The following is a 12,700-nucleotide window of genomic DNA, read 5'->3' as shown; positions in this document are numbered from 1 at the left end:
GACTGATAACACAACACACTGAAGTGACCAGTGGAAAAGTTATGGACGCAGTGAAGAGAACAGTTACATAACACCTTCAAAGGGTTAATCCCTTTTTAGTTCTCTGAATAATTGTTGTGACTGGAAAACAACGATATGAGTTTGGTTAAGGACCACAAGCTTCTTGGCAACTGATGCTCAGTCTTGACATTGGATTTCAGATATGATGTGTGTGTATATATATATACTTCCCAAATCCTTTGGGACTGTGCAATTGATAGTAAAAGGAATCATCAATCAATAAATGAAACAGTGCTCAACAATGTCATTTGTGTCTTTCTGAGTAGTTAAACCTTGTGTTAAATAAATAAATTGTTAAATTGTAAATTGTTTTGGTTGGCAGGTCCACCTCCTGTAATACAACCACACAAACCCCTGAAATGAACCGTTCTTATTTACTGAAATTTGGCTCCTTTTATCTGAAAATGCCTTTCAAGACATGCATGAGGAATCTGAGGGCCTCTACTTAGGAATTTCAAAAGTGAAGAAGTGAAGCCTGCGGAGCTTCAACCAGACAACTCGAGCCACGCTGTGCTCTGAATCAGTTAATCTGTCAGCTCATTTTGTTCATTGCCATTTCAGTCTATATAAGCGGTCTAACTCACTTGCTCATTCATTGCTGCTGCTGCTGCTGCTGCTGCTGCTGCTGGTGCTCACCCTGCTGTTTTGCCTCCTGCTGCTTCTTGTGCATTCACTACCCGCCACCACGCCGGCTTCTACCTGCGGCCTCTGTTTATTTATAGTTCCCCAGGGGGTTGTTATTGATCTCTCCCTGCTCTTCCTTTAGCTGGTTCAAAAAATTATGCTGTCAGGGAGGGGTCCAAACAGAGTCTGATGCCAGAGTAAAATCTACATTTACATTTTTTCTCAATAAAACATTTCTGCTGAATTTGTGGGTTGTACTGCTGAAAGTGTGTTGCTCGATGCTCATTTTGATCGACAGACGAACAGCTCTGTGCAGGAGAAGATGCTCAGTCCACATACACTTTCAGTGACATCTTGTGTCCAGTAGTAGTTTGATTCGGCAACACCTGTGGTTACTGCTGGTGACGAAAAGACAATTTACAAGTTTCATTTGAAATTATTTATTTATCGACCACTAAAGGTTTGAAATGCTCAGAGCAGCTGCATTAGTTTCCTGTGAATCCGTTGTTGCATGTGTGTGCCATTTAGCTGGACTCCACCACTGATAATGCATACCACTAACACATTTAATTAGTATAGCAGAATAAATGCCTGCCATAAATATCATTAAAATTGGATTTGACATGATGAAAATCTTAAGAATTATTACTTTGAACTTTTCTGGATTCAGGATTTTTCAATTAGGGATAAAGAGCAGATGTAATTCAAAGAATTAACCTGACAAATTATAATAAAAAAAAAGAGTATTTTATATAGACTATATTAAAATATATATATAATTTACCCTTTTAAAAAAATGTACTCAACCATTAATTTTCATTTAAAAATTAATCAAAAATGCTGATTTTTTTTCACTGCGAGACTGAACTTTATTAACCTTTGTGCTCAAAGTTCAATTCTAGTTTGCCACAGAAAAAGATCAAATAAAGACTCACTGTTGGCAGATGTTATTCTGTCTGTACATTGAACACTAACCACCACAGTACTGTCTGCATGTGTAATGGGTAAAGGTACAAGGGAGAGAAAGGATGGTGTTAAGTGCATGTTTGTGTGTGGGTGGGGAGTAACCTCCCCCAAAGAGTGTGTTAAGACAGACAGAAAAGGGTGGATCCTCCCCCTCCAAAAGAACTGCCCCTGCCAATCCCATTTGAGCTATAAACTCACTTATCAATAGTTCTCTGCCCTCATGCCCCTGACTAGAATAAAAGCAGGGGGAGACCCTGCACCTTCCCCCTCCACTCACTGTCTAAAGTCTACACACAACAGTGTTAAGCAGCTGCCACCATGCCTGCAGACTTCAGTGGGAAATGGATACTGGAAACCAATGACAAATTTGAGGAATATTTGAAAGTATTAAGTAAGAAATTTTTAATTTTAATATGTTTAATTCAGGGCTGTGATGTTTTAGTTACGTGGTAGGAGTAGTAGTGTTACACGGGTGATGTGACAGGTTGGAGAAGTAACTAAATCATGTTGTGTGTTATGTTCTGATCGATCTTGGACTTCATGAAAAACTATTTTTGCAGTGATTTCACTACAGATTCTTGTTGAGTACCACTATAATTGGAATTCCTAGAATTATTCACATTGAAGAATCAGTCTTAGTCAACTACATTATTTTTTGATTATAAACATAGCTGCAGTTCCCAGAAGAACATTATGTATACTTAATACTATATAAGTAATACTTAAGTTCATGTTAAAATATAATAAAATATAATTTATGCACTTAAGTCTCTATATTCTGTGCCCAGATATTGACTTTGCTACAAGGAAAATCGCCATCTCCCTGTCTCAGACCAAAGTGGTTGTCCAGGATGGAGACAAGTTTGACTTCAAAACACTGAGCACCTTCAGGAATTATGAGCTGGGCTTCACTGTAGGAGTGGAGTTCGATGAGTACACCAAGGGACTAGACAATCGAAACATCAAGGTGGGTTGACCTCATGTACGGAGTCCTTGAAGCGACAAGAGTCAGCGATAGTTTATCTGATGAGGCGATAATTCCCATTTTCCTTGTCGCCTATGTAATAATGACAACTGTGTTATCTAAGTGTGTCCATAGAGTAATTTCATCTGTGGTGTATGTGTAACATCGGTTCTAAATGTGATGGTGATACAAAATTTAACAGCGATGATGTGTGGTTACATTAGATGCCAATGAAATGCAGTCATTTCAAAATCCAGGGGAAAAGGAGGCCAGTATATCTTGTTTACATCTAAAGCTGAATGACATTTCCAAATTAGAGCACTTGCTGCACAAATTGACTTGCCGCTGGGTGATCAGATGTCTACAGGCATTTTGAGCTATTCCTCTTTCATTATCAGGAAAATGGGAAATGAGAGGTGAAAATAGATTCATGTAAGAGGTCGGAGCATGCAGTTCTAGCCACAGGCACGCTTGTAGGGGAAATTTCTTCTCACAATAAGTCAGATTGTTGAATGCATTACATTTTGTCTAGAGTCTGGTGACCTGGGAGGGGGACAAGCTGGTGTGCACCCAGAAAGGAGAGAAGGCCAACCGTGGCTGGAAACACTGGATCGAAGGAGACAAACTCTACCTGGTGGGTTGACAGTAACTCGACTTCTGTGAATGGGATAATGGGACATGGGATAACTGATTAAAAAGAAATGTTTTGAATTAGTGGGATGTATTGTACAGCAGAAAATGATTGCTCTGTATGTTACAATAATGACAGTGTTGACACTTTTAATGCAACATAACATTAACAGATTCATTTTTCTTCTCTACTGACAGGAGCTGACATGTGAAGATGTAGTTTGTCTTCAGGTGTTCAAGAGAAAAGAATAGAAAGCAAATATTTGTTTTAGTTTTCATTTACTCGGTTAACAAAGTCTTATGAACAACACAAATAAAGGTGCTTTCCAGACAACATATTGTGTTATGTATGAATAGTGATGAACCTGTTACTTTAAGTTCAGGTGTTTAACATCAGAAAAAGTAAGGTAACCTTTGGACAGGAGGTAGTGATATTATATCCTTACACAAGGTGGTTGCCAGGAAGTCAAACGTATACCAAGCACATCTTATCTCTGCACAAAAGACAAATTATCATATAGAAGAGTTATAGTGTTCACGTTTTAATAAGTCACATATTGCATTTCACAAATCTTATTGTTACCAAGTCAGTTTTATAAACCAATGTTTATATCGCCATCTGCTGGAAAAATATGTTGGTATACTGGAGGTGAGGTCTAATAATACAATAACATTAATGGATCTAAGCCTCTGAACTCATATTACATGAGAATAGTGAAACTCTAGAGTTTATCCCAAATCTAAGTTATATGCAACTTTCTGTGTTGTTGAACATGCTCCGCATCCTGCTAAACAAACTCAATACACAAACTAGATGATTTAAAATGACATGATCTTAAGTAAAGCTGTAACATGTGCCGAATATGATGTCCAAAGTGCTTGTTTGTTTTTTATATGCACTGTGTGTAAGGAAAATAGTCAGTAGATGGTTAAGTACATTATCTGAATCATTTCCACCCCTCTTCCCTCCCTGACTGAGGAAGCATTACGTAAAAGTGGTAATAATGAAATTAAATGAAATGAAAAAAACCTCAAAACATTGTCCTGCATTCAAAATGTTACTTAAAAGTAACATGAGCTACATGTACTAAATGTAAAGTATTGTCATCATACAGTAACACCATGGTGCAATGGAATGGTGGATAATTAGAAATAATTTAGATAACAATGTTGGATTGATAATTTAGATTATACTAGACTGTGATGGCTAACACACACAACTTTTATCATAATACACCATACATCCTCCTTATTCTTCAGTTTTTTTGCCAACATTTATACTTACTCAAAAATGGACATGGACAGCAAATACAAAGTATTCTATATTATGCTAAAGTGAAACAAAACCAACTGGCCAACAAAAAAATGAGAAATGTAAAATGAATTAATGTAAATGAAAGTCAAAAAGTTGCATAAAATAAATTGGCACGAAAAAAAAACACAGTAACAGCACAAACCTTAATAAAAATCCATCTTCACTGTCTTCATCACTCAGAGTGCATGTGTCTGGAGGAACATTGGAGCATCCCCTGGCTCGATCTTGTCTTACTCCTTGTCTTATTATCAGCTCTGTTCCTCTGTAACACACACACACACACACACACACACACACACACACACACACACACACACACACACACAGTTGTGTATCCATGATTTAAGATGACACAAGATTGACCTACATTCATTTCCTGGAGACTTACTTTAACGTTAACTATTATTGCCTAAACCTAACCCTTACCCTAACCTTAACCTAAACATAACCTCATCCTAATCTTAAAACATGTCTTCACCTTAAACTTGTTAAACTGTGAAGTTGCTTTGGATAAAACCATCTGCCAAATGAGTAAATGTAAATGTCAACTTAAACAATAACATTTAGCCTTGTTCTCTTGCTAATCACTAATAATAAAGACACAGAAACAGCACTTACCTTAATTAAAATTCATCTTCACTGTCTTCATCCGTCTCTCAACTCTCTGATGCACCAGGCCCACCCTGGAGAACACTTGTTCTATGTCAGCATTGCTCAGAAGCATTGCAATCAACAACAGAGCAAAGAGGGCAAGTTCTTTGAAGGTCTGGTCTCCATCGCTGTCTTTGTAATGGAGCACGGCAACCAAAGTCACCTCTGCCTAACTGTCCTCCTTGTTTGAGCTTCAGCATTGAGACTGATGTGAGCAGTGGATTTTCTTGTGAAAGACTGATGGTCGGACCGAGCACAGTCAGACTTCCATATCTGGATGTTAGTGGGCGGTATCTGTTGCACTTACATCAACAAGTCACTGCACCTGCTCTTCATGTTATTCTCTGCTGGGCTCTCCCTTCTTGCCTCCTCCAGAGCCATCATGAAGGTGACCCCATAATTAATGGCACCCACAGGTAATAACACTGTTGTCCACTGGAACAGCGTGTTGAGCCTGTTGAATTCTTGTAGAAATAGAATTATAAACAGCGGGTACAGTTTGTTGACAGGATCACTGTACATCTGGTGCAGGATTGATAACATAACGTCTTTGGTGGACTTAGGTTAGCTGATAGTGAAGCTTCAGTTCATCTCCTATGATTGAGTATATGCAAATAGCAGTCATGGATGGAAAGCCATTATGTATCTGCACAAGCATCAAAGAGATTTCACCAGGATTGATGAGGCTGCAGATCTTTGCATACTGACAGTGGTGAAGAGCAATGCGTGCAACAGCATCTGCTGTTTAACCGTCCAAGCTAATCAATCCCAAAAAGATGAACACAGTTTTGTTCAGTGTCATTATGAAGTAGCAGATTACCACACACATTTGCTTGACAGATATAATATCAGTGCTACTGTCAGTCCAAAGGGAGTACTGGGCATGTTCAATATCCCTTTGTAATTCTCTGAACGTGCATGGAGCAATTGTATGGTTGATTAACGCTGTGCATTTGGTCCAGTGCATTTTGATATCTTTATCACAAGTAGATCCAATTAATTCACTGAGATGGTTAACAGAACTAATGGATCGTGACAGGCTATGTAGGTCACTACCTTCAGTTCACTGCTCTGTCTTGTCTCGTTTTGCTTTGAGACCATGAATCCAATGTCTGTAGGCATCATTGATGAAACGGTGCTGCATTTCTTTTGTGTTTATCAGTGCTGGCAGGCTGAACAAGACCAGCATAAACTTCATGTATTTCACATTTACAGAATCTGCATACTACCTTTGAATTGTCTTTTTCACCCACTTAGTCCCTGGATTTGTTAGCAAAGTAGCTACAGAAAATGTATTTCTATGGTATTAGTTTTGATTGTATTATATTGTCCTGGACAAATGTTTTGCATGTTTCGTATTCTCTCTCCGTTAATCTCACTGGATACTGGATTAAAATCTGACATCACATTAGATATAATTGTGTTAGTGTGAGTGTGAGGTAAAGAGGTATCGAATATTGAATCTACAGTGTAGAACCAACATTTCAAAAGAAGCAGTTGGCATCACATTCAAAACACATGGTCAAACACTCAATGATTTCATGCAGTTACATTAAACCTTTTCACAAAACAATGGCATCAGGCATATCAGCCTGTTGTATCATCCTAACTGTACTTTCTTGAGACAGGCTGTTGCATGTGTATGTATGTTAAAAATGACTTACAAAATGTTATTGACTGATTAATTCATCTTTTCAGCTCTATTTACACTCTTTTCCCAAAATCTGAAATACAGTATGCAAATACACTTGAGGTGGTGACCTTACCAACTCCAAAGTGATCAGTAGTATAATTACTATAACCAGAAATTAACAGGTAAGAGAAAGTAGCAAGAAAGTAATAGAGAGTAGAGAAACGAATTCCCTGCTGTAACAAAATAACTACCTCAGTACTGCTACTTACAGAACATATGGGCAATATCAGTATAGTAAGATTTGATCAGAATGTTTATGACATGAAGGTGTAAGTGTGAGATCGGACTGCTGATGAGCCAGATGAGACATCCACATATGCAACTTTTGACTTTATGCAACACATCAAACACATTCACTTGATAATTATAGTTGTTTATTTTTTGTCAGTTATTTGCTGTCTGCACAAACTGATGGGACATCATCTCATGGTGGTCCAGTACAGACGAGACCAGATCATTCATGAGATCCATTTGAAACAGACTACATAAAGGCAGTTAAGTAGAAAAACTCTCATCTCTTTCTTAGCATCCTTTGTATACTTGGATTAGTCATACTCTCTTTTCCACTCCCTGGGTTTTTTTTAAATTCCGCTCATCATCAGTCTCATGTTTTCTGTCTGTGTTCATTTATACTAACAGGATGAATACATTTTGTTGAATTTTAAACCCATAGACTGCAGCATTTTGTTTTCCATTTCTCTCCCAAATTAACTGCACAGTACTTGCTTAGATTTCTGTAATCCTCATGGGTTAAAAGCAGGGCTCGTCCGGGATTTGAACCCGGGACCTCTCGCACCCTAAGCGAGAATCATACCCCTAGACCAACGAGCCGGCAGATGTTCACATCTGTCTCTCTGTTACAACAAACTCTGTGATTACGTCCTTCAAACTGGTGATGTGGCCTCTTAGGGTCTACTTCTCATCTATTTAAATGGCACCCTCTCAACACAGCAGTGACTAGTGAGGGTAAACACACACATACACTGTGTGAGTGTGTGTGTGTGTTTGTGTGTGTGTGTATTTGTAAGAAGGAATTTTTGTGGTAAAGACCTTTTTCCTTATTACTGACAAAATTATTCCAATAACATGTTGCTGCTGGGATTGAATTTATTTATGTAATTATATTTAAATGGTATGTGTAATCAGCAGACAGATGTAAGTTTAAAATAAAAAAGATTGGTTGGTATAATCCAAATAGTCTCTAACAGAGAAATGCAAAAAGTGTGCAACTGTCTGAGTAGTCATACAGTAGTGCTTCTTTATTTAACAACTGACTCACAAGTATAATATAGTTGTTAAACCACTGTGAATTTGTGTTTGTAAATCAGCATCCATGCCAAAAAAGCCTGTCTTTTGAATACTATAGATGAAAAGCAGAATGACATTTAGGCCATCTACATTTCCATCTATGAGCTGATCCACTTTCATGTCACGTCACCACTTCCAGAGCGCAACTCACGCGAGATTTGGTTTCAGGAAGTTCCACGTCAGTGTCTAGTACCCTTTCACTGAAATCGCAACATTTGGACCCCGACTGCAACATATTTATCATCTTATTGCTACAACACGGGGATAAAACATGGTAAGAGACATTCAAAGTACTTTACCAGTATGTTTTGTTTCCGAACATGTGATCTTATTCCCCTCGTTTATTCTAAAAAGGACTGTGAAACAGTGTCAAATAATGCATTCTTGTAAATAGCTTAGCGGCTAACTAGCTTGAGTTAGCTTGTAGCTAACGGCTATTAACATTTATAACATTTGTGTTTTGCGAGCTATTTATGTCCCGGCATTTGTTTTCATTAAGTTGTTGAATGAATTACTGCAGGATGTAATATTAAAGGATTTTTGGAAATACAGAAAAATATATTAGGCTCAATATTGGAATACTAGCGGTGACCATGGCTGTACTGCCAGTCCTTCTATTCTGGGTCTTTATGTTTTGTGTTTGTTTTTTTACCAAATCATTAGCCACTAACAATAAACCTTTGAACATTGACCGAAAAGACACTGACGTCCTCTGTCTTTACAGCCTCTGAGGCTGGACATTAAGCGGAGGCTGACAGCCAGGTCAGACAGAGTAAAGAGTGTGGACCTTCACCCAACGGAGCCATGGATGCTGGCCAGCCTGTACAACGGCAGCGTCTGTGTGTGGAACCATGAAACACAGGTATGATCAGTGGGCTACTTATACAGGGTAATATGGAAAGACTGATGGCAAAGGATCCTTGGTTGAATGTCTGTATGACTGTATAGTCAAAGATGGACTTGACAAACATTAAGGAAAAGATAATGTGCGAAACCCTAACCCAGTTGGTAATGTTCTTTTTTCCAGACGCTTGTCAAGACTTTTGAAGTGTGCGACCTCCCTGTCAGAGCTTCTAAGTTTGTGGCAAGGAAGAACTGGGTCATCACAGGAGCGGTGAGTTACATCCATTCATTGTGTGTTTATGACACTGACAGCAGTCAACTATAGCACCAATAGCTAGCAAGCTAGTAGTTTAAAGAGAGCATGAGTTTGAATTTGTTTGATTTGGTGTGGTTTAAGTTTTGTATGGGCAGTTGTTTGTGCAGTAATATCTTCAGCTGTCTGCTTATCTTTCTATGTGTTTTTTCTCATTGTGTCAGACTAGAATAGCATATACCAACCATTTATTTATAAAGACTCTTTTTTTATATACTTTTGTGTTAGTTCATTTAATGCAGTAATATTTAAACTTTTTTTTTCTCTCCCTGCACAGGATGACATGCAGATCCGTGTGTTCAACTACAACACCTTGGAGCGGGTCCACATGTTTGAGGCCCACTCTGACTACATCCGTTGCATCGCTGTGCACCCAACCCAGCCCTATATCCTCACCAGCAGTGGTACGCTAGAAAATTTATGATGTCATAATTGGAGGTGTACTGAACTTTCCTCCAGTGTTACTTTATACCAATATTGTCAAGTACAGTGCATTTATAGTATGCACGAATACCTTTCTGTGTCTTTGCAGATGATATGTTGATCAAGCTATGGGACTGGGAGAAGAAATGGTCGTGCAGCCAGGTGTTTGAGGGCCACACTCACTACGTCATGCAGATTGTCATCAACCCCAAGGATAACAATCAGTTTGCCAGTGCCTCCCTGGACAGGACGATTAAGGTAGGAACCATTTTCTTATTTTTAATTCTGATGCAGCTAATTTTATGTTTTCATTGGACAAGTATTCACACCCAGACCCAAGTCTAGTACTTTAACTTCTTCAGAAACTATAGAGTAAGCTAATTTTTTACTTACACATATATAATACAATGTCTTTTAAAGTACATTTAGCGTTATGTCCAATGGCTTATTTCAGGTTTGGCAGCTAGGCTCTTCGTCTCCCAATTTCACTTTGGAGGGCCACGAGAAAGGAGTCAATTGTATTGACTACTACAGTGGAGGAGACAAGCCCTATCTCATCTCAGGGGCTGATGACCGCCAAGTCAAGATCTGGGACTACCAGGTTAGAAAATGTTGTGATACTGATGCTTTTCATTCACTTCTTTCATGGAAAGGTTAGAGTAAGCTACAGAACACTTAACATGGAACTAATATGCTCTTAAGCATAGCATACGCTAATTTCCTGCTGAAAGATAGTCTTTTGTTACTTAATGTTTAACAAAAAGATTTTAGCGTACTAAGAGCTGCTACTTGTAGGGAGAGTGTATGTGTACCTCGTTAATTTGCTACAGCTTCTGAATGTTCCATCCGTCTTCCTCTGTGTTGTAGAACAAGACCTGTGTTCAGACTCTGGAGGGCCATGCCCAGAATGTCTCCTGTGTCAGCTTCCACCCAGAGCTGCCCATCATCATCACTGGATCAGAGGATGGTGAGGAGGCATCCCACTTGTTCCCGCTCTGCACACACATCAACTCCACCACACTACATCTCTCTAATGCCCTCGATGATGTTTGTTTTATGTAACATTACTTCCTCACTCTGTAGGTACGGTGCGTATCTGGCACTCAAGCACTTACCGTCTGGAGAGTACACTGAACTACGGCATGGAGAGAGTGTGGTGTGTGTGTGGCCTCAGGGGCTCCAACAATGTGGCACTGGGCTACGACGAAGGCAGCATCATTATAAAGGTGAGCAGAAGAGTTAGATTTATTTCTTCAAAAATCCTTTTGATTGTAAATAACTCTCACTATGAAAAGTGTCTAGTCATGATTAAAGAACACCAACATTAGTTAAACTTTTGGCTGAATTTCTTTATTTTCACATACAAAATGCTAAATACAGAGGAAAAATACATTTAGTAATTGAGGTACAATGGAGGGGCAAAAAACAAGTGTACAAAAACTAAGTACATATAATCAAACACATGAAACCAAAATGTGTTTTCTTTCTCTTATCTCATTGCTCTTTCTCTCTCTGCTGTGTAGGTGGGTCGTGAGGAGCCAGCCATGTCTATGGACACTAATGGCAAAATCATCTGGGCCAAACACAGTGAAATACAGCAGGCCAACTTGAAGGCCATGGGTGATGCTGAAATCAAGGATGGAGAACGGCTCCCACTGGCTGTCAAAGACATGGGCAGCTGTGAGATTTACCCCCAAACCATCCAGCACAACCCTAATGGAAGGTACACAGACTTATTCTTTTCAGAAACAAGCAGACACAAGCACCATAATATTTGTCATCGGTAGCCACAGTAGTGCTGAATATACAATATGATCTCTGTCAGAGGACCTCTGTCACTCATGTGTGTCACTTTTATGTGCACCAGGTTCGTCGTAGTGTGCGGAGATGGAGAGTATATCATCTACACTGCCATGGCTTTGAGGAACAAGAGCTTTGGTTCAGCGCAGGAGTTTGTCTGGGCACATGATTCCTCTGAGTAAGTATGTTGTTTGAAAAGAGTGATTTTAATGAAGGTAGAGAGATAGAGATATGTCCCTACTCCTTACCTCTGTACCAGTGAATTGAAAGCTAATGTTGACACTTTTTTGTTTAAATTACAGATATGCCATCAGAGAAAGCAACAGTGTTGTCAAAATCTTCAAAAATTTCAAAGAAAAGAAATCTTTTAAGCCTGACTTTGGAGCTGAAGGTAATGTGAACACTGATGTATAGTGGGATTATGGTTTTTGAAGAGGATAGTTTTTCACCGGATATATTCCTGTTTTTATTGCAGGGATTTATGGAGGCTTCTTGCTTGGGGTGAGATCAGTAAATGGCCTGGCATTTTATGACTGGGAGAACACAGAGCTGATCCGCCGCATTGAGATCCAGCCCAAACATGTAAGACACAGGCTTACTTTTCATTTCCAGGTCTCTACATTAAAATTTTTGTAACCAGGTAGCTAAACAATCACTTGACAATTTTTGTTTTGCTTCTTTGACCTGCTCCTTAATAGCACTGTGTATGAACCATTTGTTAGGTTTACTGGCTAGTTACTTACTTTCTTTGTATAATTCTCATCTTCACACATGCATTTCTTCTTCTTTTTCATCATTTGCCCAGATCTTCTGGTCAGACTCTGGTGAGCTGGTCTGCATTGCTACAGAGGAGTCCTTCTTCATTCTGCGTTACCTGGCAGATAAAGTAGCAGCCTCCCAAGAGAACAATGAAGGAGTGACAGAGGATGGTATTGAAGATGCCTTCGAGGTGGGTGTGAGGATGTGGATGTATACACATCCCTTGTTAATAGTGTGTTTTTTTATTTTTATTACTCTCTGTGCTAAAAATACTTGTTGGTCTAGTATAGCTTCAACTTGATGCTTTATGTAGGAAGAAGGGGGGGGGGGGGGTTTTTTTTTTTTTTTTAA

General features: G+C 39.0%; 2 protein-coding genes and 1 non-coding gene across 3 annotated transcripts in view; 2 read left to right on the top strand and 1 right to left on the bottom strand.

Moving 5' to 3' along the window:
* The first annotated feature begins 1,877 nt into the window (after positions 1-1,877).
* On the top strand, positions 1,878-3,580 carry rbp2b (retinol binding protein 2b, cellular). The gene is made up of 4 exons (XM_087179806.1): positions 1,878-2,041; positions 2,439-2,617; positions 3,147-3,248; positions 3,443-3,580. Exons 1-4 carry the CDS (start codon positions 1,969-1,971, stop codon positions 3,494-3,496), a joined length of 408 nt encoding a protein of 135 aa, XP_087035932.1. The 5' UTR covers positions 1,878-1,968; the 3' UTR covers positions 3,497-3,580.
* A 4,082-nt stretch (positions 3,581-7,662) lies between these two features.
* Positions 7,663-7,734, bottom strand: trnap-agg (transfer RNA proline (anticodon AGG)). The gene has a single exon. It is a non-coding gene; the product is annotated as a tRNA-Pro (tRNA).
* A 593-nt stretch (positions 7,735-8,327) lies between these two features.
* The window catches only part of copb2 (COPI coat complex subunit beta 2), a 7,436-nt gene continuing 3,063 nt past the window's right edge, over positions 8,328-12,700 (top strand). The window contains exons 1-13 of the mRNA XM_023428117.2: positions 8,328-8,485; positions 8,936-9,073; positions 9,239-9,325; positions 9,645-9,771; positions 9,900-10,048; positions 10,245-10,391; positions 10,658-10,757; positions 10,874-11,016; positions 11,314-11,513; positions 11,658-11,768; positions 11,893-11,981; positions 12,066-12,172; positions 12,396-12,539. Of these exons, the coding sequence (XP_023283885.1) occupies positions 8,483-8,485; positions 8,936-9,073; positions 9,239-9,325; positions 9,645-9,771; positions 9,900-10,048; positions 10,245-10,391; positions 10,658-10,757; positions 10,874-11,016; positions 11,314-11,513; positions 11,658-11,768; positions 11,893-11,981; positions 12,066-12,172; positions 12,396-12,539 (1,545 nt within the window). The 5' untranslated portion in view covers positions 8,328-8,482. The remainder of the gene's footprint in view (positions 8,486-8,935; positions 9,074-9,238; positions 9,326-9,644; positions 9,772-9,899; positions 10,049-10,244; positions 10,392-10,657; positions 10,758-10,873; positions 11,017-11,313; positions 11,514-11,657; positions 11,769-11,892; positions 11,982-12,065; positions 12,173-12,395; positions 12,540-12,700) is intronic.

The sequence above is a fragment of the Seriola lalandi genome, unplaced genomic scaffold (assembly GCF_002814215.2).
Source record: "Seriola lalandi dorsalis isolate HSWRI2012SDOR001 ecotype SW California unplaced genomic scaffold, Sedor1 jcf7180002054866, whole genome shotgun sequence".
Classification (NCBI taxonomy): domain Eukaryota; kingdom Metazoa; phylum Chordata; class Actinopteri; order Carangiformes; family Carangidae; genus Seriola; species Seriola lalandi.
The sequence above is the reverse complement of the archived record's forward strand: the minus strand, read 5'-3'. Positions and strand labels throughout refer to the sequence as shown.

Bases quoted from the DNA above. Each gene is read 5' to 3' on its own strand.
- rbp2b (XM_087179806.1), top strand. From the start codon at position 1,969: ATGCCTGCAGACTTCAGTGGGAAATGGATACTGGAAACCAATGACAAA. The intron at 2,042-2,438 runs GTAAGAAATTTT...TTCTGTGCCCAG, and splicing joins GGAATATTTGAAAGTATTAA to ATATTGACTTTGCTACAAGG. The intron at 2,618-3,146 runs GTGGGTTGACCT...CATTTTGTCTAG, and splicing joins TAGACAATCGAAACATCAAG to AGTCTGGTGACCTGGGAGGG.